A 22784-nucleotide genomic window follows, 5' to 3' on the forward strand; every position below is an offset into this window, starting at 1 on the left:
AAAAAAAAAAAAAAAAAAAAATCAAAACAGAATAGAGCTATTGCTCAGTACTACATAATGTATTCAGGGTTTGAATTCCTTGCTAGCACTTAAGGAGGTGAGGGTAGGGGGCCAAATAACCCTTCTTTGATTGAAGGGTTATAGGGAGGAGAAAGAATAAATGCAACTTTAGTCTCTTATTGCCAAGGAAGATACAACTATGAAGAAAAGACAGTGAGTTATATAGGACAAAGCTAGAAAAACACCCACCTAGGCTCTCAGAATTTTCTTAGGTTAGAAAGACTTGTTACTTTTAGTTCTCATGGAACTCAATACATGTATACAGTTATCCCATATCTAGTTGCATGTTAATTCATTAGTATTGAATGAAGCCATTGGCCTACATATACTGATTGTACTAGTGATAAAACATTTTTTTTTCCCCCGAGTCCTTATTATCTCAAAACTTGTTTTAAGCTGACTTTGAATTTTGTAGTATTTATGTTCACTGCTGATTTTGTTGTTACCAGAATGTCATGCTGTGGTCATAGAGGTCATCTTCACTGCCGTCCATGTACCTGACCTATGATTAATAATTATTCATTCCGCATGCCTGAAGTGCCTACAGTATTACTTAAATGTAGTACTTATAGGAGAATAAAAAGTGTTTTTTAGTTGGCTTTTTGATTTTTACCAAATTTCAATGATGTTGTTGCATGGGTAGGAACAATGAGAAAAATTCAAAGAAAAACAAATGATGTAGAATTTTGAAGTTTATATGTAGAGACTTATGGTTTTGAAAAAGTTGTATTAATACACATTTAATTGAGACCTCTTAAAAAGCCAGAGCTCGTTTTATAGATGTTTACTCATTTTTATAAAAACTGAATTTTTCTCAGTCACAGTATTTGTAAATTATTTACTAAAACAGATATAAATTACCATGCTTTTAAATTGTACTGACAGATGATTTTCTTCAAGTTTTGGTCAGAACTATAAAGATACCTCCTTTTCTTACCTTCCTGTCTTGATTTTATTGCCACTAGGGGGTGCCTGGTAATTGAGTCTTTGTATTGACAATTTCCTTCTGGTACCAAAAAATTATAATAACATAAACTATAATATGAACATTTGTAATTGAGTTCAGAATTATTTTAATGTAAATCTTATTTTTTTGTAAAAAAAAAAAACAAAATTTCATGCTGAGAATTTAAGAGTGAAGTCTTTAGTCATAATCTTTGTGACAGGTGAAAGCATTTTAAATCCTGTAAGAACAGAGCTCAGTGATGATTGAAAGCATGCTGTATATCTCAGTGGTACAACTGCAGATGAAATTATAATTCATTATAAAATTATAAAAGGGGAAGTGCTACTTACACATGGTTCATATTATTATAGAGTGATTTAGTTCATCAGTATGTTTTTTATTAATAGATAAAAGACAAGCTCTGTTTTCAATGAGCTTATAGCCTATTCATTAAAGGTAGTAGGCCTTTAAAATTTTTCTTTACATTCCAGATAATTTTATTAATTATCCCTCATTGCTTATCCTAATCCTCAAACTCAGACTATTTCATCCAGTCTCTTTTGTAGTATTTCTTTTCATTCATTTGCTCTAATTGTTGATATCCTTGAGAGTTCTTTTCTTAACAGTCTCTCTTATTATCTTAGAATCTGTTTTCAACCTTTCAATTTTTAAAAGATACTTAAATAACCGTGAAGTTTGTATTTACAAACTCTTATGTCCCAATTTTCTTGGAGGTTTTCCTTTATGTGTCACATGTAATTCAGAGTTAGATGTTTAGAACTGACTCATCCCCTTTCTGGAAAACCTGTGTAAGTGCCCACATAGGCATAGTCTCAAGTAAAGACTGTATGCAGTGCTGAGGTAGGAACTGACTTGGTGATTGTTAGAAAAGTCACTTAGTTGGGAATTTGATTATTTTTATTAATGCAAATTTTGGTAGACTAGTAAAAGTGAGAATTGGATTTTAGTGCATTTTAAAGAGAGAAATGAAAACACATTATATCCACAGAGAACTTGATTGTAAATGGAAGTAAGTTTAAGAGAGAAGAATTACTTAGAATAGAGATGAACAAGACAGCAATTGTGAACAAGTAAAGCAAACAGAGCCTGGTGCCTGGAAGGGGTGTGGGTGGGGATGTTAGTTTGTGGGAACACAATAGTGTAAAGTGGGTGGTTTAGCAACATAATTTTAGTTCTTTAGATTTACACTTAAGACAGAAATGCAGGCTAGGTCAGTCAGTTTGTGATGAAGGCATTTTCCTGACTTGTAGATTGCCAATTTCTCACAATATCCTTGCTTGGCAGGTAAAGAAAAAGTGAGTGAACTGGTTTTTCTTTCTTCTTATAAGAACACCAATCCCATTGAATTAAGGCTTCAACCTCATGACCCGAATTAGCTCCTTAAAACCATATTTCAGGTACCATGAAATTGGAGTTTAAGGCTTCAACATATGAATTCTAGGGGTAATTCCAAGGGTCAGTTCTGAGTAGGGAGACAGGATTGGAGTCCGGGATTAAGTATTGAAATCAAGTTAGCTAACAATTTAGAGGCAATAGGTAAGGTAGATAGACAGTTGGTGCCAAATTGGAGAATATCTCTGGTTTCTGGATTTTAATAGTTATAATAGCAATGACAAAGTCCAAGTTATGGAAAATGCTAAAATAGAAAATTTATATTTATACTCAAAGGACAAAAGGGATTTCAAGAATATGTAAAGTGCTTAATAAGGAATGCTGACATAAAATGATCATTTCTGCCAAGCCCTTTGCACATAGTATTTTTCTTAAATCCTTACAGTAAATCATAAGTAGATATTTTTACCCACATTTTGCACTGATGAAGTTGAGTGAAAAGTGAGGTCAGGACCGAGATATGACATGTTTGGAAGGTTGTAAACATTCGGTTATTTTTAGTCCATACTTAAAATCATAAGCCTAGGTATCCATATCACAATTAACATTGATAGACACTAACCTGAGTTCATCTAGAAAAAGACTTAGTTGATATATCAATAGGTAGGAGTTTAAAAAGAAGTATAGGAAAACAACAGTGGAACAAACAACATTCAGTGGAGAAACAACTCAAGTACATTAACAATATCTATAAATATGATGGTATGAAACTATTTTATTAAAAGCAGCTGCCCTCAGCCTTGTCGGGTAGAGTATGCCCACAGTCTCCTCAGTCCCAGTTTTAGAAGCAGAGTTTGAAGCAATGTAGCTCATTTGAGGTCAGTTAGGGCTAAGACAGAAATTCTAAATTTGGATCTTCAAAAATTCCTTTAAGGAATTAGCAGAAAAAAATGGAAAACAAAGGAGGAAGAAGTAAGGCCTAAGTACTCTAGTATAATGTTACTGAAAAGAATGTATTATAATAATGTTAATAATACTTTAGCTTCACTTTAAGGCAAAAAGCATCAAGGAACAATTTGTCAGTAATATATACAAAACAACAATTGTGGACTTGTGTGTTCAAATCAGCAAAATTAGCAAGAAAAATAGATATGTAATAATTGTATATCAAATTTATTTATTGATTTTGTAAGCTGTAGCAGATTTGAGTAACTCAATCAAACACACATGAAATACTTAAGAAAACAAACCAAAATGCCAGTTTAAAAGAATCAAGGTCAATATTTGACCACATTGTTATACGTTTGCTCTCATAAGTTTAATTCTAATTAACATTATTATTAGATTTTTAAAAGTATAGGATTTTAAAATATTAAGTTAATAAATGTTTTTAATAAGGAGTTCTTTAAAAGTGGCTCATTTTAAAGAAGATTGTATTCTGGATGAAAAAGAAACCTGTCCCCAATTAAAACATCAATGGCAGTCACAGCACATCTAATTGGAGTGATGCACCAAATCCATTTATACAGTTTACTGCCTATTGATAGGTTGGTGACTACTGAGATTTGCTTGTTAGCATCACACTTTAAAAAGAGCTGCAGGTATTCTCTATGATGGGAACTTATTTAATGGACAGTCAGAAAGTTGCTCACTAATTTGTGAAGCAAGAAGTTTAATACATTGCAAGTATGGTTATTTCTTTATATTTTCCCTCAACAAATGGAATTACGTTTATATATTTTTACTATTTTCCACTTGTGTAGATCACAATATATCAGTATCACCACTAATTACCATGTTTTGATTAATCTTGCATACTTTGGTTAAGTCATTTTGTTGGATACAATATATCACTGTATTGATAAACTGTAATTATAGGCATAAGGCCACCTGGAATTTGAAATTATCTTGAAAAATGTTATTAGGAATTATGTAAAATGAAATGTTTGTTTATCTAGACCTATTTAATTGTCAGCAAAGAAAGCAATTAAAAGTAGCTGCAGACTCAGAGGCCAACCTTTGTTAAACATGGCTTTAAGATTGTTACAGAACTTGTGGTGATGATAACATGGTGTCTTGGAGGATGTTAACAACTGTAGCGGAGTGTTAATTAAGAATGATGTAATCTTCGGCTCAGAATTATTAGTATCATGTTAGAGTAGCTGGACAGAAGCAAAACCTAGTTTTGGTTATGATAATAGCTCAAGTCATATTTATAGTGGAAAGATTAACATTTTATTTTTATGCTGTTCCCAAGACAATTTTAAAATCCTCAATGAAATACAATCATATGTAAACATCAATGCCTTAGCTCATTTACATATGTGCCAGATTTTCAAACTGATTGCTATTTGAACCTAATCTGTCATTGCTGGCTGCATTAGCTACAACAAACATTACATTTACATATTGATTTCTTATTTTGTTTTAGTGTAAATAATCCATAATTACAGTAAATTTGGTCTTTTGTTGACAAGAGCTCATGTGACTCTTAAGTTTAGAATGGAAATTTAAATTATATGTGTTTTGCTTAAAATACAAAATCTGAAATATCTCAAAGGATAAAAAGATAATTGTAGTTCACAAAATATTAAAAAAGACAAAAGGAAAATCTTAATGTTTAGAAAGATACAAATTACATTTTTCTAAAATGACGAACATTTTATTATAAAAATTTTTGGCATTTTAAATAAGTTACTATTCTGGCTTCAGTTATTAGCTAAATAAACAGCAAAATCTGATATAAATGGATCTAAAAATGGATCTATAAATGTATCTATATACAGCTCAAGAAAGAAATGTAACCTGTGTACAGAACAGAAATGAAATGATACTTCCGGTATGGGTGTTAATATTCGTCCTTATTACATACATAAGTAATGTAAGGAATATAGTTTTACTACTGACAATGTATAAATTTCATTAGATATACAGTATTTTAAGTAGCAATGGCAGGCAACAAACTCCTATTTCTGTGTAGACTGATTGAAAGTATATTATAGTTTTTCTGTGCACATTTAGTTGGAACAATGATGGTTACCAAATTACTTAAGCACTGATAATGTGGTTAAACCTCATTAAGGAAATTTAACTTATATACCCTAATTTCCCAATTCTTAAAAGTCTAATAGCAGGTTCAAAAGCCTAAATTAAACTAACGACAGGCTTTTCCTTGATGCAGAAACTGTAAAACACTTTTACATAGTCAGTTGGGTTGTTGTAGCAAAATATGGTAGGTGGGTGACTTTAACAACAAGCATTTATTTTTCATACTTATAGAGGTTGGAAGAAGTTCAAGATCAAGGTACCAAGCAACAGATTAACTTTCTAGTAAGGGCCTTTATCCTGCCTTGACTAGTTTCTTGCTAAATCTTCATATGTTAGGATAGAAAAGGTCTCTACTTTCTTAATTATCTTGTGAGAATACTAATTCGATAATGGGACTCTCATAGCTTCATATTAAGTATAATCACTTCACAAAGCACCCACCTTCAAATACTATATATCTTACTAAGAGTTAAAATTTCAACCTGAATTTTGGGAAGGACATGAACATTTAGCCCTGAAGTTTAAGAGTAAATATCTCTTTTCTACTTTGATTTTGGTGGATTTATAACTTAAAACAATGAGTGTTTTCTCTAGATCTTTTCATACTGAATAGGCAGGCAGGTAGGCTATGCTTTAGAATAACTGAGTCTTTTGCATATGGCAGACTTTCAGAGGGGGTTCTGGAATTAAGAAATTGCTGAGAGGATCTTTTGATTACTGTTACTATTGAGTGAAGACAGTATTACTCTCTTCACATAGTTTTAAGATGAAGAAAGTAGTTGGGTGCAGTTACTTGTTTCTTTTTTTTTCTTTCTTTTTTTTTTTTTTTTTTTTTTGGTTTTTCGAGACAGGGTTTCTCTGTATAGCTCTGGCTGTCCTGGAACTCACTTTGTAGACCAGGCTGGCCTCGAACTCAGAAATCCACCTGCCTCTGCCTCCCAAGTGCTGGGATTAAAGGCATGCGCCACCACGCCCGGCTCTACTTGTTTCTTTTACCTCAACTATTAGATAGGCTTAGACAGAAGGATCATTTGAGCCTAGAAGTTTGGAGCCAAACCTGGGCATTGTAGTGATGCTGGCTCTTAAGTTAGTGAATGCATTTAGATGATTATGATAGAATATATACAAAATGTTTATTACTTTGCCTCTTAGGCATTTAATGTCATTAGCTCTCACTTAATTTTACTTTTATTTTAATTTGTTGCAAACACTTCCTCAAACAAATATTATTTTGATTATATTTTAAATGTGAATTTTGGTCTAACTGCTAAAACAAACACTAATAGTTAAGTTACCCTTTTCTGTTTGTAGAAACCAAAACATGTCTTTGTTGTAAGAATAAGTATTCTGATGGAAAGAAAAATCACAATGGAAAAACACCATAAAGAGAGTACATGTGTTATATTCAAGTAAAACTGTTTCTTTCATTGAGCTCACATTTGTACTGCTTTTGAAAAGTTTCCTAGTTGAAGGCTGGTAAGATAGCTTAGTAAGCACACACTTAATACTAAGTCTGCGGACCTGAGTATCATCCCCTGGACCCACCTAGTGGAAGGAAAGAATTAATTTCTTTAGATTGTTCTGTGATCTTGATGTGTATGTGTGGTACACATATTTCCTCTGTAAATTAATTATATTTTAAAATGATTTCTTTTTAAAAAAATTATAAAATAATTACATTATTTTCTCTTTACCTTAACTCCCTCCAGACCCTCATATACCTCTTTGCACTCTTTTAAATTCACGTCCTCCTTTTTATTATTCTTACATGTATATAGGTGTACATACATAAATACTTCTAAATAAAACCTGCTCAGTCTCTCTTCCTTCCCCATATGTGTATATACATAAATATTATTAAATATAACCTGCTTAGTCTGTATAATGTTGTTTGTATATATGTATGTTTTCAGGGCTGACCATTTGGTATTAGATATGCAGTTAGTGTGCTCTCTTCTGTTCTCAGTGTTCCTTAGTTGCCTGTAGTTCTTTGTGTAGGGTTGACACTTCTTGGGCTTTCTTGCATGGTTACTTTTAGTACCATACATACAATATTTTTAAAATAAACATAAAGTTTATTACTTACTTGCTTTTTTGCTCTTTTGCCTTTTTCTTTTAAATTGAAGAGAAAACTTGATACTTAAGAGCATTGTATAATTTTTCACTGTTATAGAAATTATTTAAATCCCGGTCAGCCTGAGGTTTCTACCCTGCCTTAGATCATTGAGTTATCAGATGAAGAACACACATAGCTTTTATATACATGAGCTAGGCAGATACCTAGCCTCCATACTATTAGAATCTACTTTCCTATTGATAAACCTGAATTATTACTTACTACTTACTGTGTTTCATCTGGGCTGCTCATAATTCAGTTTGGCTAGCCCACAGGGTCAGGTTTTTATGGCTCAGCTAACCCATGGTGGGTTCTCCTCCCTCTTGCATATTCTCCAATCCAAGCCTGGGAACTCTCAACCCCACCTATATGTCTTCTGCCCAGCTATTGGCTGTTGGCATCTTTATTCACCAATCAGAAATCACTTGGGGCAGGGTCACAGAGGCTACTTGCAGACTTGGGGGCCCATAGTTAGCATTACAATAAACAGTAAAACAGTTCTCCCTTTTAGTCCATTAAAGGGCTCTTCTCTCAGATATAAATTGAATACAGTTATAATAATTATGCAAATCATAAGGTATGATATACTCTTAAAACATCCCATTATATTTGACAATGTAGATTTTATCATCTATCCTAACTTAAAGAGTTAACAATTTTGTACTTCAGTCATGTTTGATTTTAACTTGTATTACCAACTGAAAATCATCGTTTTAAATCTAGAATATCTTCAGTGCTAAACAACTTAAGTTTAATTGTGAGATTATGACTATTAGTCTTCAACCCTGTCAGATATTTGAGAAGGGATTAAATATTACTTGAGCATGCAGGAAACACAAAGACACAGCTTCCAAAACTATAGAAATGTCATATATCTGACAGCCTAAACAGTATCCAAAATTCCTTATAACGTTGGAGCACCTATCTTTAGCTTTCTGTCCCAGAACATTTGACATACTTAAGTGAAGCAAGAATTATGAAGGACTAGCTTACTCTGTCTTGTATGATCTTAGCAGTCACTTATCCTGCATCCATTTGTCCTTTCCGGACACATTCTGTCTGCAGATAAAATTAGGGTATTGGAGTGGTTAGCTTGCCATACTTGAAGCAACTCCACGTGGAGGTACTGATGCTCATAACCTTCCTGGAAGTGGAATGGGGGTGCTGTCAGGAGCAGGCCTGTCTCATAGGCAAAAGTTCATTTTGGCTGGGCATAGTGGCACATGCTTTTAATCCCAGCACTCGGGAGGCAGAGGCAGGTGCATTTCTGAGTTCGAGGCCAGCCTGGTCTACAAAGTGACTTCCAGGACAGCCAGGGCTATACAGAGAAACCCTGTCTTGAAAAACCAAAATAAATACATACATACATACATACATACATACATACATAAGTAAATAAAATAAAAAAGTTGATTTTGTTTGACAATCTTCCTTAGAGTTTAAAGGTCCATAGTTGAAATAGAATGGAGCACTTTGCCTCAGAAGAGAGACTGCTAGAGTGTGGGTTCACCTAACTATGGCAGACTCACCTGTCTGTTACAAGACACTATTAGGGAGAAAATTGCTCCTAGATGCAGTGGCAGGCTCCAACTTATTTCGTTCGATTTATCAGTTAGTAGCATTTTGCTCAGGTAACCCTCTCAGATTAATAAAACCATGCAGTGTATTTGCAACATTGATCCTGTGTTTAAAAACAAAAGTACCAACTAAAAACCTCACAAAACAAAACATTTTGTTCATGTAAATTCTGTGGAAAGTATTTTTAGTAAAATTATGTATTTTAAAGTGTTTTGTAGCTAATGCTATAGGAAAATCAATGTTAAAAATTGTAGCACATAATATCACATGTAAAAATATGTTTGTCTGCCCGTTTCTTAGTAAACTTAGTAAAGGCAAAGATATGATCTTACTGGGCTCACTTCCTTCATGCCAAAAGGCAAATCATGACTATAATCTCTGTAGTTAGTTCTAAACAAATTCCACATTTTTGTGCATGTGACATTGAACAAGAAAAGTAATGTTAATTTCCTTTGTGAAATTGATGTGATTATAATTTCATGTAGTTGACATGAAGTTCTTAATACTTTACACATTTTAATATTAATTGCTGATAATGAGGCAGTGAGCCAGACTAGAGTCTGAGATGGAGGATGTTGCCATCAGTAGACAAATCATTTTCCCTTGGATCGTGAATATCAACCTGAAATAAGAATGCCCTCCCCCACAAACAACAAAACTAAAAATAAAACTGTGATTCTGGGTAACATTAGGTTCAATATACAAGTATATATGTATGTTCCATCATTAGAACGCGGTACGTGTGTGTTCACGCGTGCTTGTGCACGTGCATGCACTTTGTAGGTATTTTCACTTGTGCATGAACACCTTATTGATTGATTGATTGATTGATTGATTGATTGAGATAGTCTATGTTGGCTGCTCAGGTATCTGTCTGTATCCCTGTTCCACCTCCAGTGCTGAATTTTTAGTGTAGTCTACCATCTACCTGGATTCTTAGGGTATAAACTTAGGTCTTAATCCTGAAAAAAGGACTTTACTTATTGGGCTGTTTTCCCAACCCCATCAAAAAGTTTTTCTCCTATGCAGCTCATAAATCACGAAGAATAATTGCTACAAAAGCACTGTAGATCTTCTTGTTTGTGTTGTACTGTCACTGTGAGATTTTAAAGTCTGAGCATCTCTCAAATGTTCAAATGTTAGAATATGGTACCTTATAACTTATGCCATAATAATTCACTCTTGGGCTCTTTAAAGTTTAATATTGTAGTCCTATAAAGGAAGAATATCTTTTTTTTTTTTTTTTAGAAGAGGAAACAGTATTTACAGAGTACTCATGTCTAAAGATGGGGCTTCATATATTTTAGGCACTCATCATATACTTCTGAAAGAATGATTGACTTGCCATAGTCAAACAGCTGACCTTGGTAGAGCAAGAGTTCAGATCTGGCTCCCTAATTCCCTAGCAGTTTAAGGCCTATGTCTCTTTCTCTGTGTATATGCTCCATCTCTGCTGCTATCCAGATATTACAGAACTGACTTAAATAGTTTTCTTCTAAATAGTATGATACCTGATGCTGGTTCTGTGAGACTAGCCTATTATCAAGAAACAAATCTAAGAATTTGCAAAAAGGCAACCATAAAACATGGATTTATTTCTAATTTATTTCTAAATATAAAATGTAAAAATTTTGAAATTCCGAGGTTTTTAGCCTAGCTTTTGTAGTCTTCTATCTTAGGCCTTCCTTTTTTTTTTTTTTTTTTTTTTTTTAATTTTTTTTGAAACAGGAAGACAGTTTTGTTTTATTCATAGTTCAAGTTNAGCCTAGCTTTTGTAGTCTTCTATCTTAGGCCTTTCTTTTTTTTTTTCTTTTTTTTTTTTTTTTTTTTTTTTAATGAGGAAGACAGTTTTGTTTTATTCATAGTTCAAGTTTGACCCTGGTACTTTTGGGCCTGTGGCAAGGTAGTATGGGGGTGGGTAGTGATGGAGAGAGAGAGGGTGGGGAGGGAGGGAGGGGAAGGGGAAAGGAAGAGAAGGGGGAAGGGAAGAGAAGAGAAGAGAACAAAAGAGAATAGAGAGATCCCAGTGTCCCCTTCAAAGGCAGACCTCCTATATGACCATATCTGAAAATAGACCCCCCCCCCAAAAAAAAAAAAGTTTCCACTACCCCAAAATGCCACTTTCTGGACACCAAGCCTTCAATATAGTTCTCTTTTTGTTTACATCTAAGATCCAAGCTTTAACACCATGTCTCAGGATTAGATTAAGGGAAATCCCAGATTTGAGAGATGCTGTGTGTGTGGAGAGTGACTTGCTTGGAAGGGTCATACTCCAGGGGTTCACTGGGCGGTTGTCCCAGGCTGCAACATTCTTGGGAGGCTGTGCCTGTTCTCAGTGTAAGGAAGGGCTCCAGGAATTGAAATGTCTTTCCCTTGCTTCTGGTCCTGGGCTCATGGGAGAAGTCTTGTGCATTTAACATATCACACATTTCTTTCCTTTATTACATTTCCTTTATTACATTCATCCTTAGCCTTTTGATGTTGCCAGCACATGGCCCTTTTTATGGCCTTTGTGTATGTTCAGCTTTGGCATGACTGAACCCACTCTTCCAGTTGAAACAGTTATTTTAGTTTCCCCTCCCCTCCCCTCCCCTCCCCTCTCCCCCTCCCCTCTTTCTTTTTTTGGAAGAAATAACACTATTAGAAAAAACAGACAAAAAAAGAAACAAACAAACAAGAAAAACCAAGAAGGGAAATGGGTTTGTTTTCAACTCCTGCCTTGGATAAGGCTACTTTTTGCTACCCACCCCTAGCTCCTTCCTGCTGTAGGGTAGAGTCCAGCTCAAAGCAGTGCCACAGCCAGAGTCTATGCTGCTGATGTCACTGTGGCTCCATCTGAACTCATGGTAAGACTCAGAACCCAGGCCTTTTAGTTCAGCCACCTTGCCCAGGCTATGTGGCTTTTAGTTCAGCCATCTTGGCGGTGGCCGTATACTTCCGAATAACCAGCTGGTTTTGGGCAGAGATATGACCTGAGATAAGCTCCTTATAGTGGGAAAACCAGAGGATGGAACACACCTGGTAATGGGCATCCACAGCACTCAGACCCTAGAGCATATGTTCCAAATGTGAGTGTGTCAGTCCCCGGTACCTCCTCCTGTTGCCAGAATATTGGATTGCCAGGGACACCATGAATAGCCTGCCATCTTAGTCTCATTCTAGCTGCTTCTGATCCATCAGTTGCCTCCTGGAGACTCCCTCATGGTGACCTCTCTCCTCTTTCCATCCCAGAACCCCCGAGTTTGTTGATTTTCCACTTCACCGTAATGTTCAAACTGACTCCTTTGCTTTGTTTCAGATGGTCGGAAAGTTCTAGGGTCACAACTTGATCCTCTGTTTTTGTCCTCCCATAGGCCTGCATGCTATTAACTCTAATGCTCTTATATCTTTTAGTTGGCTGTTTTGTTTTATTGTTGTCTTTTAGCCTTTGTTTGTATGTTTTTTGTTTTGTTTTGTTCTGTTTTTTTTTCCCCTAGGAGAGAAAGCCCAGGTTAGCTTCAGATGTGCCTTGCAACTGAGGATGACTCTAAGTTCCTAATCTTCCTGCCTCTACTTTTTAATTCCTGAGTTCACTGTTTACTTGGCCTTTGATGCTTACATTCAGTAATATTGAATTGTGTGTGTGTGTGTGTGTGTGTGTGTGTGTGTGTTTAATATGAAATCAAATTTAAAATATCGAAAACCTCCCTCCCAGTTTTCCTACCCAGTTCTACATTAAGTAAGATTCTGGCAATCTTGGGGTTGTATTTTTTTTTCTTGCCCTTTATCAGTTAATTGTCCATCTCTGCCTCTAACTTGTATTCTATATTAAATATTCTTACCATGTATTTCTCCTTTTCCCTACTTCTTTTGTGAATTAATCTTTTCTCCTATCTCCCCCATCTCCAGTCTTTTCTCAGAACTAGAGCACAAAGAGAAATCTTACATAGATGGAAATAGAAGTTAATTCTTAGCATTTTCCTCTTTAAACTTCCAGTAGCTTTCTTGCAGTTACAAGACCCTGTATGATTAGACCTTTGTTGATTCCTTTTGTATATGTTAACTGTTATAGGTCTTTTTTTCTTGGAGATGCCTTTCTCAACTGTTCTTTATGCTAGATTTTTCCAGATTCTCTGTTAGTTTTTATTTTATAATCTATTTTACTTGCTTCATAATACATTGCACTCTCCAAAATTACTTATTTACTTGATCTTTCCCATTGACTAGAAATGCAAGTTTCATGAAAACAAGGACCATGTATGTTTTTCCTATTCCTCTTTTTTTCTCTAGCAGCTAGAATAGTGTTTTGACTGTAGATTGGTATACAACAAACTGTCAAAGTTTTGTCCCCTGACACCTTACCCCAAGTATATCTTCTGAGTGTTCAATTCTAAGATCCTGTTTATCCTTTGAATTTCAACTTGCGTGTCTTCTCTGGTTATAGATTACCTTTTTCCTTCATGGAGTTTTTATAATCCCATGACGTAGGACAGAGTTAAACACCTTTCTCTCAGTTTTCCTTGAGTTTTTATTTTGGTTCTATTGGTAGTGACTTACTTGTTTCCGAATTAGACTATGTTTTTTTTTTTTTTTTTTTCTTTCTTTCTGAGAACTGTGTATTTTTATTTAGATTGAATTTTTTTTTTAGAAAGGCATTGTCCTAATGTTGCCTTAAAAATAAATAAGAAAGTAAATAGTTAAGTAATCATTCATTCATACATACATATATGAATACATATTTGAACCAGAATAATAATTTTCTAGAAGGTAACCTGTTGTATGAAGACAGATAATAGTCACGATTTATTACTTACTAAGCGAATATCTGCATGCTCCAGGTATTTTGCTTAGGTGCTAAAGAAAAACAACAAATGTCTTTCCCATAGGAAACTTGTATTTTAGTTGGATGCTTTTAAAATTCATCAGTAATACTTTATGATATATATTAGTGCTTTTTTTAAAATATTTTTTTCATCTAGTACTAACCTTTAAACACTTTGTGAGTCAATAGGCTAGACAGATTAAATACCTAATTCTATATTTTGTGTGTGTTCCAGTTTGGCAAAAGAAGAACCAAGTAGATCAGAGCTATGTAGCACACTCAGAATATTTTCTAGGCTAAAGCAATGATAAAATTATCCTTAAGACAGGCAATGTAGATAATTTTAACATAATAGTAATAGGTTTTTATTAAAATTTTGAAGATCATACTTCTAAATATTGTCATAAAAGAATCATGAGTTATATTTCTTAACTTATGTGACTGATTACATATTTTTTTGTGTGTGTGTTACATTTTTGTAACATTTGGGAACTCTACTACAGGATTTTCAAAGTGTTGCTCTGAATTCCCCAGTTTCTGAAATCTATATATTGCTGAATCTGAAGTGAAAGAATCTTTTGAAAGAATTTTGATGTAGCAGTTTCAATTCTGTAAATTTCAGTATCTTCTGAATTTTTACTGAAAACATATTTCTATTTTTATACAGCATTTATAAGTATAAACAATAGTTTTATATTTTTTAGAGACAGCCATTTTATTAGCATCGCATTAGTCTTTCAGTAGTATATTTGAATAAATATTTTCGTAGATATTTAATATTTGACAATGAAGACAATTGATTTTCTTGGAGAAGTAAGTAAATAGACAATAGTGTTTGTAGAAAATGTGTATGCATTTGAAGAATTTACAATAGAAGTTTTAAAACACCTTGGTAGAGAAGGAGTTAACAGGTTAGCTCCCCTTGGTTGTTCTCAGCATGCTCTCTTGCCTTTAGGAGCTGAAAAGATGATAACATTGGGCCCGGACATGCCTGTGTGGAGGTTAGGGTACTCCTGGGGTTTTTGCAGCTAGCTGTGAAGCAAGCTAGAACTTGTTCATCTCTGAGTTCCTTGTTTTTCTTTCAACCCTTTCAGTGCCCTGCAGGAATCATTAAATCAAAACTTCATGCTGATCATCACCCACCGAGAGGTCCAGCGGGAGTACAACCTGAACTTCTCAGGAAGCAGTACCATTCAAGAGGTGAGTTATGTCTCACAGCTAAGGAATAAAGGTAGCTCATTATAGCTAATGTTGACCCTGTTAAAGAGGGCTTATCTGTTCTAGTAAAAACTCTCTTTATGTTTCATTATTAGGTTTTTAATTTTAATTAACTGGAGAATCAATGATTACAGTAGATACACTAAATGACTTGACCTAGAAATACAAATGTTGTAAGTGGGAGCTCTTGATAATTCTTAAAACATTCTGCTTAAAACCCTACTTATAAAGAATTTATTATTATACAAAATAGTTCATGGCTTTATAGTATTATTCAAAATATTAATTTGGAAATTGTTGACAACATTCATTGTTGAGTGTGTTTCTGTTTTATTTGAAAGGTCACTTTCAAATGTGTCATGTATTTTATACATGTATGCTTCTGTTTTAAACAGGAATTTCAAGAGGCTTTTCTTAAGCAGATCAATCCTAGCTTTGGGCAGTATTCATAAGATGTTTGAGACTGTCACTTAGCTCAGACTATCTGGAAAGAGTCTGTTAATACTGTGTATTTTCTTCAGTGTGACCAAAGAGGGCCACTGTCTCTAAAACAGTACTTCTCCTATGAGAGAGAAGGTGCTGTCTGAGAATGCTTTTGGCCCCACCCATCTAAAGGCCAGTAATTCTCTCCTTAGGGGATGAGGAATATTAGAGGCTTTGACAGGACTTCCATGCTTAGAAACATTAAAATAGTGAAATAGTTTTCATATTAACTTTTGTAATTTATGAAACTTACTTTTGCCTTTTTTTTAAACTATTGAATTTTAAGACTAGATCATGCTAAATCTTAAATTGCTATGTAAAAATATAAGACCATATGTTTAAAATAATTAGTAACATCTTGAAAGAATAAGTAAGTTTTTAGGATTATATAAAATGTTTTGGTAATGGATAGACTACTGTTTTTTTTTTTTTTTACATGTTTGATTAATAAATTCTATCCTTTGAGTTTGTCATAAAGAACTTTTTTCTAAGTTTCTTTTCTCCATTGATAACTTGAATAGCTGATATGTAACTAAGCAGTAACATTCAGCCTTTTCTCTGACTTCTACATTTATCAATTTATTTTATTTATTTGAATTTTCTGGAATTTTTTGCTTTTACGTTGCCTTTTCATTTTTAACCTTTATGTCATTCTATCTTCTAAATTAAACATTTTAATTTCTTGAAAAGTCATTTTTATCTAAAATTTAAATATGATTCTGTCAGATTTATCATAGGGATCTTTGAAGATAAAATCTAAATTGTATATATGAACATTTAATTAAATAAGGAAATTTAGCTTCACGATAACTCCAGTTAAGCAATAAAGCAAGACAAGATAAATTTCATTCTGTTGATTGATTTTTTTATTTTAAGAGGAATAAAATGCATGATGGATAAATATGGGAGACTCTGTCTTCTAGGTGAAATTTTTGTAGCTAAACTTTGCGTGCAGTTTCTCTCATTCCCAAACCCTCTCTTTTGCATTGCTAGTTTAACTGACTTGAGTGTGTTTCGACTTTCTCCCACAAGAGGGCAGAAAGGACTATTAAGCTGATAGCCTAAAAATGCCACTCAGTGTTTTCAAATTAGCTTCTCTTATATTAACAAAAAGGAGCATAATGGCCAAGTTATTGTTTGATTTACAGATAATTGGCATATTGCAGCGAGGAGACTTAATTTCACCCTTTTAAATTAAACAGGGAGATTTAAAAAGACATAAAATATTCATTAATGTTCGGTGATTATAAAGTAGTGGCATATATTTATTTTGCCTTTATTACTGTTTCGATGGGAAAATACTGCAAATATTTCCGAAATCGAGTTGGCCATACTGACAAGTTGAAATGTTTAAGCAATGTTAATGCAATCTGCTCACACCTGATATTCTATGCAGAATGATTCAAAATGACTACATCAATTATTAAAAGAATATTTAAAATTCTGTAAATGTGCCATTGCGTGCCACTGTTGGCGGAAACTGTTCTCTGGTATATTATTTAGATTATCAAATATATTTTAAGTGTCAAGGACTTCAAAACATTGAAACCCGTCCCATCTCATTTCTAACTATCTGTGAAAAGTGCTTGAGGAGCGTCTTTTAAATGACAGATATTCCTACGTATTTCTTGGTAATAGCTTTTCTTTCCTGTTTAATTTTAAAAATTAATTTAAAATATGTTTCTAAATTCTTGTTATTAAGAAAAAAAATATTGTGTCTAGTGAAAATTGTTGTAGTGTGAGTAGACAGTTCCACATGGACTGCTTTATTTATTTTGTGTAACTTTGTGGAAGACTGTGGAGCAACTGGCTGAGCACAGTTCCCTGGCTTTCCTTGGACCAGGGGATCCAGTGCTGAGGCTGCTTTCAGGAAGGAGAGGTGCTCCTGTGGACAGCCTGGCAACTCCTGGCAACTCACAGTGCCTTTTTCTTGCTAAGCTACTGTAAGTCAGTTTAATTGCACAAAGAGAAATGTACAATTTTGAAACAATTTGTAGTTCTGTGTTAATACTAATATTTTTGTTTTTAATGTGGAAGCTTAGTGATGTTCTAGATTCTAAATTGTAAATTTATCCATCACCAGTTTTAGCAATCTTCTTTCAGTAGTAAGCCCCAAAATAAATTGTAATCACTAACACACACACACACACACACACACACACACAGTTTAAAGTAGATTAAAAGCATCTCATCAATTAATAATAGAGTAAATTATTTTCATTTTCTAGGTAAAACATTCTTAATGCTTTGAAAGTCTTGAATTTTTAAAAGAAAGCTTTTACAGTATTTTTTACTCAGATAACTATGAAATGAGTAAGACTGAAATTAGCACCGCTCGTAACTATTAATTGAACAAAATAAATCTTTGAAAATACTGATTTATAGACTACTGCTAAGATATAGTTAGAATTTCAAATATATTTTCAGTAGCATTTGGTCAAGCAAATTGGTGGTGATAGCTGGTGTTCCTACAAGTATTGGCTCATCCTGGCTCTGAGCTGGTGCTTTACAGCATGTGACTGTTTTCCTTTGGGTGCCAGGTGAAGGGGTTTTGGTTTTGATTTCGTTCTTGTTTTAAGCTCGCTACAGAATTTTCAACTTACATATTCTATGTGAGGACGAGTCATTAACCTCTAGAGATGGTTAAAATGGAGATAGTTGCAAGTAGTTATAAGAAGTAAAATCCTTATTCTTTCACGATAACAATATACACCAGAAAATTATCGAGTAATATTGTAATAACATGACAACCCCAACTTTCTACTAATTTGCACTCTAAATTAATACTAATCACACTTTAAAATACTGAAATTCCTTCAAAATTTAAACAAACCTATCTTATTTTAATCAGTTTTCTACTTTTGAGAGTTCACAGGTTTAAACAATTAATAAAAAGATTCTAATAATTTAAAAATCTGTGGTTTCAGATGCACTTGGGGTGGGCTAACACAAGGGAAGAAAGGCTGATTTGCCTCTGCAAATCCTTAGTCCAGGTGTGGAAAAGGATATAAAGTCCCTGAAATCAAGCCAACTTTTCTTGGAAACTGATTCTTTGTTGTCTGCCTTATTATTGCAAAAGCTTCTGTTAGGCAAATTTCTACGTTTTTGTAGATGTCATATAAACTTAAGAAACATACACCTGATCTGAAAAACAAAGATAAGAAATCTTAAGTATTTTTAGTGCAGAATCATGGAGTATTACTTATCTATTACAGTGAGAAGTGTGATGAATAGCTATTGGAATTATTTAAATCCCCTTCTAAGTTTCACTTTACCTTAGAATTCTCACTATTCTTATTAATGTTGATTTAGTTCTTAATGGGAATGAATGGGGAAAATTGACAGCCCATGAAGCCATATCATACAGGGAGCAAGTAGCACATTTCACTACTAGCTCCATGTTATACAAACTGATGATTAAGTGGGAAACCAATTGTGGTAGAATTGGTATCTAAGGAAATCATACCAATTCTTAAAAATAATTGCAAAATCAGGATGTTAATTTTGATTCTGAAATTTAAACCATGTGCTATTTTTTTGTGTGTTTGGTCTGTTCTTGGTGCTTTCTCTCTTGACTAATGTGTGCATTGGAGTGTAAGCTAAGGCTGGTGGCCAGTAACTGTTTTGAAATTTGTAGTTCTTCACAAGTTATATTAGTGAGTACTTTTCTATTAGCAAATAGATTATAACTTCTTAACTGATGTGTCTTTTCTTTAAATGTTTTGAAGTATTAGGTGTCTTTTCTGGGGTGGAGGGGGGGTTGTTTGTTTTCCACTATGGGGTGGGGAGCTACTGGCAAAGAATTGAAGAAAGAGTGAGGTAGCTGAGAATGTTCATATGCAAGAGGGTAAATTAAGTTGTGTGCTTACTTAATTAAAAGTTTAAGTGGTTTGTTCTTACTGCAAGATAAATGGCATATATTAACTCAATTAGAATGAGCACTTTTAATTAGCATATATCTTTTTTTTTTAAACTTAAAATAAAAAAATGACATCTTAGTAAGAATGTAAGATGAATGAATTCAAGGCATTTTTTCACCTTTCCAAATATGGAGAATATGAGGTACATATATTACTGGTTTCAGGTTGCATTTTAAAAAAGGTTTGTTTAATGATACTGCTTCAAATGAACAAATAGTGATTATCTTATTGAGATCTGTGTTCTTCTTGTACCCCTTAGGAAATAAATTTAGTTGATATTTATGATATAACTATTTTGAAATGACAATATTTTGCTGCATCTAGAAATATTTTAGAATAATTTGGACATTATTCAAAAACATAAATATTTTTCATCTGCATCACAAATAAAAACATAATTTTCTTAAAAGTTAAGGGCAATGCTTTATTTAGTTCTTTGTTACTTAAGATACTTGTATCCTAACATCTTAGCCCATCATATTTATAATCTGCCGTTTGTGTGTTGATAGTTTTAAAATGCCTGAGTTGAGAGAAATTACATTCAGTTATCAGAAACCAATAAACATAAGACATTTTTTATATGCAAGAAAAGGCAGAGAGTAAATAATTGCACTGGTGACCAATACTGTAATAATCCTGTTTTACAATATGCACTTGACAGGTTGTAATAGTGCTAATTGAAGGGACTAATTCACACTTGCTTCATTCTATTCAAAGGCAAAATCAGCAGCTTGTTTTGCTTTTGACCAGATGGTCCTCATGAACACCTACTGTGCACTTTAAGTGCTTTACTAGAATTACAAAGGCTGGGGGCTGCGTTCGACTCCAAATGATTTGAGAAGGGGGGGACCTCTGTGCTCAATGGATTTAGTGCAAGTAAATTAATTCTAGTGGACCCATTACACACAGAGCCCCCTTTTCAAAGCTCTGAGCCTCCTCGCCTGCTCTGTAGCAATGAGAAAGAGAAAGAGAAAGGCAGATTACTGCAAACAGAAATAAAAAAAAGGGTATGAAAGGGAGAAAAGAGGCCTTGAAGCCTTTCATATCATTTGAGTTTTTCAAGTGCGTTATTTTTGGGGAGGGTGGATGTATGAAAAGCCAATTGGAGTTTTTTTTGTTTTAAAGTGCGCTATTTAAGCACTATGAATATAAGCGCAAGAGCAACAGTTGACTGAGTTTACTGTGGTGAAGCTTTGTGTCCGAGGATGAATCAAATTCATTATATTCAACTCTTTGTGTTTTAACATGAATGTAGGGTTAGTTTCACAAGACTGTGTCTGTTTAGGATAATTATAATTTAATATTTTCCTTTCATAAAGTTATCACTGTAGATGTCTAAAATTTTAATCAAAGCAGATTTTGTACATTGACTTTGAAGCACCCTGACAGTTTAAAATTCAAAGGAAAGCTTTTTTAGTTTTCAAAAGAAAAAGAGAGGCTCATTCTAATGGCATTGAAGCAGAGATTATTATAACTAATTAGAAGTCACACATCTGTTAGCTTTTGGTTTGTGATTTATTTACGTATTTGTGAGTAAAACACATACTTTTAAAATACATTGCCATTATAGTGAATTAAAATGATAAAATGTGCTTAAAAAGGAACTATTTACTTAATTATTTTTATAAATTTCTAGAGTTGCATAAAATATATAATGAAATAAGGAAATATTGAATATGAATTAATATCACAATTACTTACCTTAAGCTGAACTATATTTTCAAACTAAATATATTCAGTTTTGTTAGTATAATTCTGGTTTACTAAGTAGTCATGAAATACTAACTAATATAGTTTTCTTTTATATTTATAGTTATTCCTTAAATTTAAAGCTGTTCATCTATAATACATAAATGATCACATTTTAAAAAATATGTGCCCTTTGTTTTTCTTTTGATGAGATAATGTCATAAACAACTCTAAACTTAAGCAAGTCACTCATTTTTTTCATAGTATATTTTACTGGCATAAATTATCTTTGTTAACCCTATATTACCAACATTCTTATTTGAATTCTTTCTAATAATAGCTATTAATAAGATAAAATTGTATTAGGAGTATAATTATAAATGTTTCATAGTAAAGTTTGTAATGCTTTCATAATCCATGGCATTTATATTTGAGTAGACATAATATACTGGTAAGTGTGCCTTTTATGTTTGCTTGGAAATATATGCTTAGAAAATAGATTATAAAAATGTAAAATTAACTACAGAAATTTCTATTTTTCAGAACCACAAAATTTGTTATTTTCAGATTTTTATCTGAAGAGTACTTTGGAACTTGAAATAAACTATTACTGTGTTCATTTCTTTGGGATTTTATATTGAAATTATATTTGGATGGAGCAAGATAAAAGGGAATTCCTTCAAACATTCCACCAACAAATGTCCAGTGAAATTTGTAAACAATAAGGTGTTAATGAATTGGTATCCTTGGGGAGAAAATATTTCAAGAAAAAAATAGAGAAGGAAAAAAGGGAACAAAATTAAAATAAATGAAATGTAACTGCATTTTTTTCTTTTAATTGTAGAGCGGGAAGAACTGGTGTTAGAACCAGAACCTCAATTAGTAGAAGTTGTTTGATCATGACTGTATAGTCATTTGCTTAGCTGGAGCCTGTTCTCCGACTTAACAGAGTCAGTGCTTGAATAAATAAATAAACGAATAATTTATTTCAGTATTAAACTATTATCCCTAGGTCCCCAAATGTCACATACACGATTACTAGGAATGAGAACGGCTGTGAATTTCATCATGGCCCTCTGTAGCACCATATTATCTTTTAACATTTATTTTCCAGCCATGTAGTAATATCCATCCCATTCATTGGTCTTCCTTTTGCAAAAACAAAGAACCAAATAAACAACAAGCAAGGATTAAAGGATTGGTAAATGAATATAAAATGCTCATAAACACAGTGGACTGTCTATGTATATTAAGGTAATTCTAATTATAGAAAATAATTTTCATATTTATCGTTCTAAGCCAAAATTATTTGGACCCCACCTCCTAAAATATCAAGCTATGGTATTTTTCTTTCATCTAATATGACATAGCACTGTGTAGTCAAAGAATTATCTTTTTGAAACATTATCCTTCTGATGAATGTACTTTGACAAAAATTAGTTAGTTTGTAGTTTTATTACCCTCAATATAACCAATCTCTTTTTCTTCTTCTTCTTCTTCTTCTTCTTCTTCTTCTTCTTCTTCTTCTTCTTCTTCTTCTTCTTCTTCTTCTTCTTCTTCTTCTTCTTCTTC

General features: G+C 33.3%; 1 protein-coding gene across 1 annotated transcript in view; it reads left to right on the forward strand.

The window, feature by feature from the left end:
* Faf1 (Fas associated factor 1) overlaps nucleotides 1–22784 on the forward strand; it is a 307082-nt gene that overhangs the window by 82408 nt on the left and 201890 nt on the right. The window contains exon 7 of the mRNA XM_021200199.1: nucleotides 14997–15102. Coding sequence (XP_021055858.1) covers nucleotides 14997–15102 — 106 coding nt within the window. The remainder of the gene's footprint in view (nucleotides 1–14996; nucleotides 15103–22784) is intronic.

This window comes from Mus pahari, chromosome 6, assembly GCF_900095145.1.
Source record: "Mus pahari chromosome 6, PAHARI_EIJ_v1.1, whole genome shotgun sequence".
NCBI lineage: Eukaryota > Metazoa > Chordata > Mammalia > Rodentia > Muridae > Mus > Mus pahari.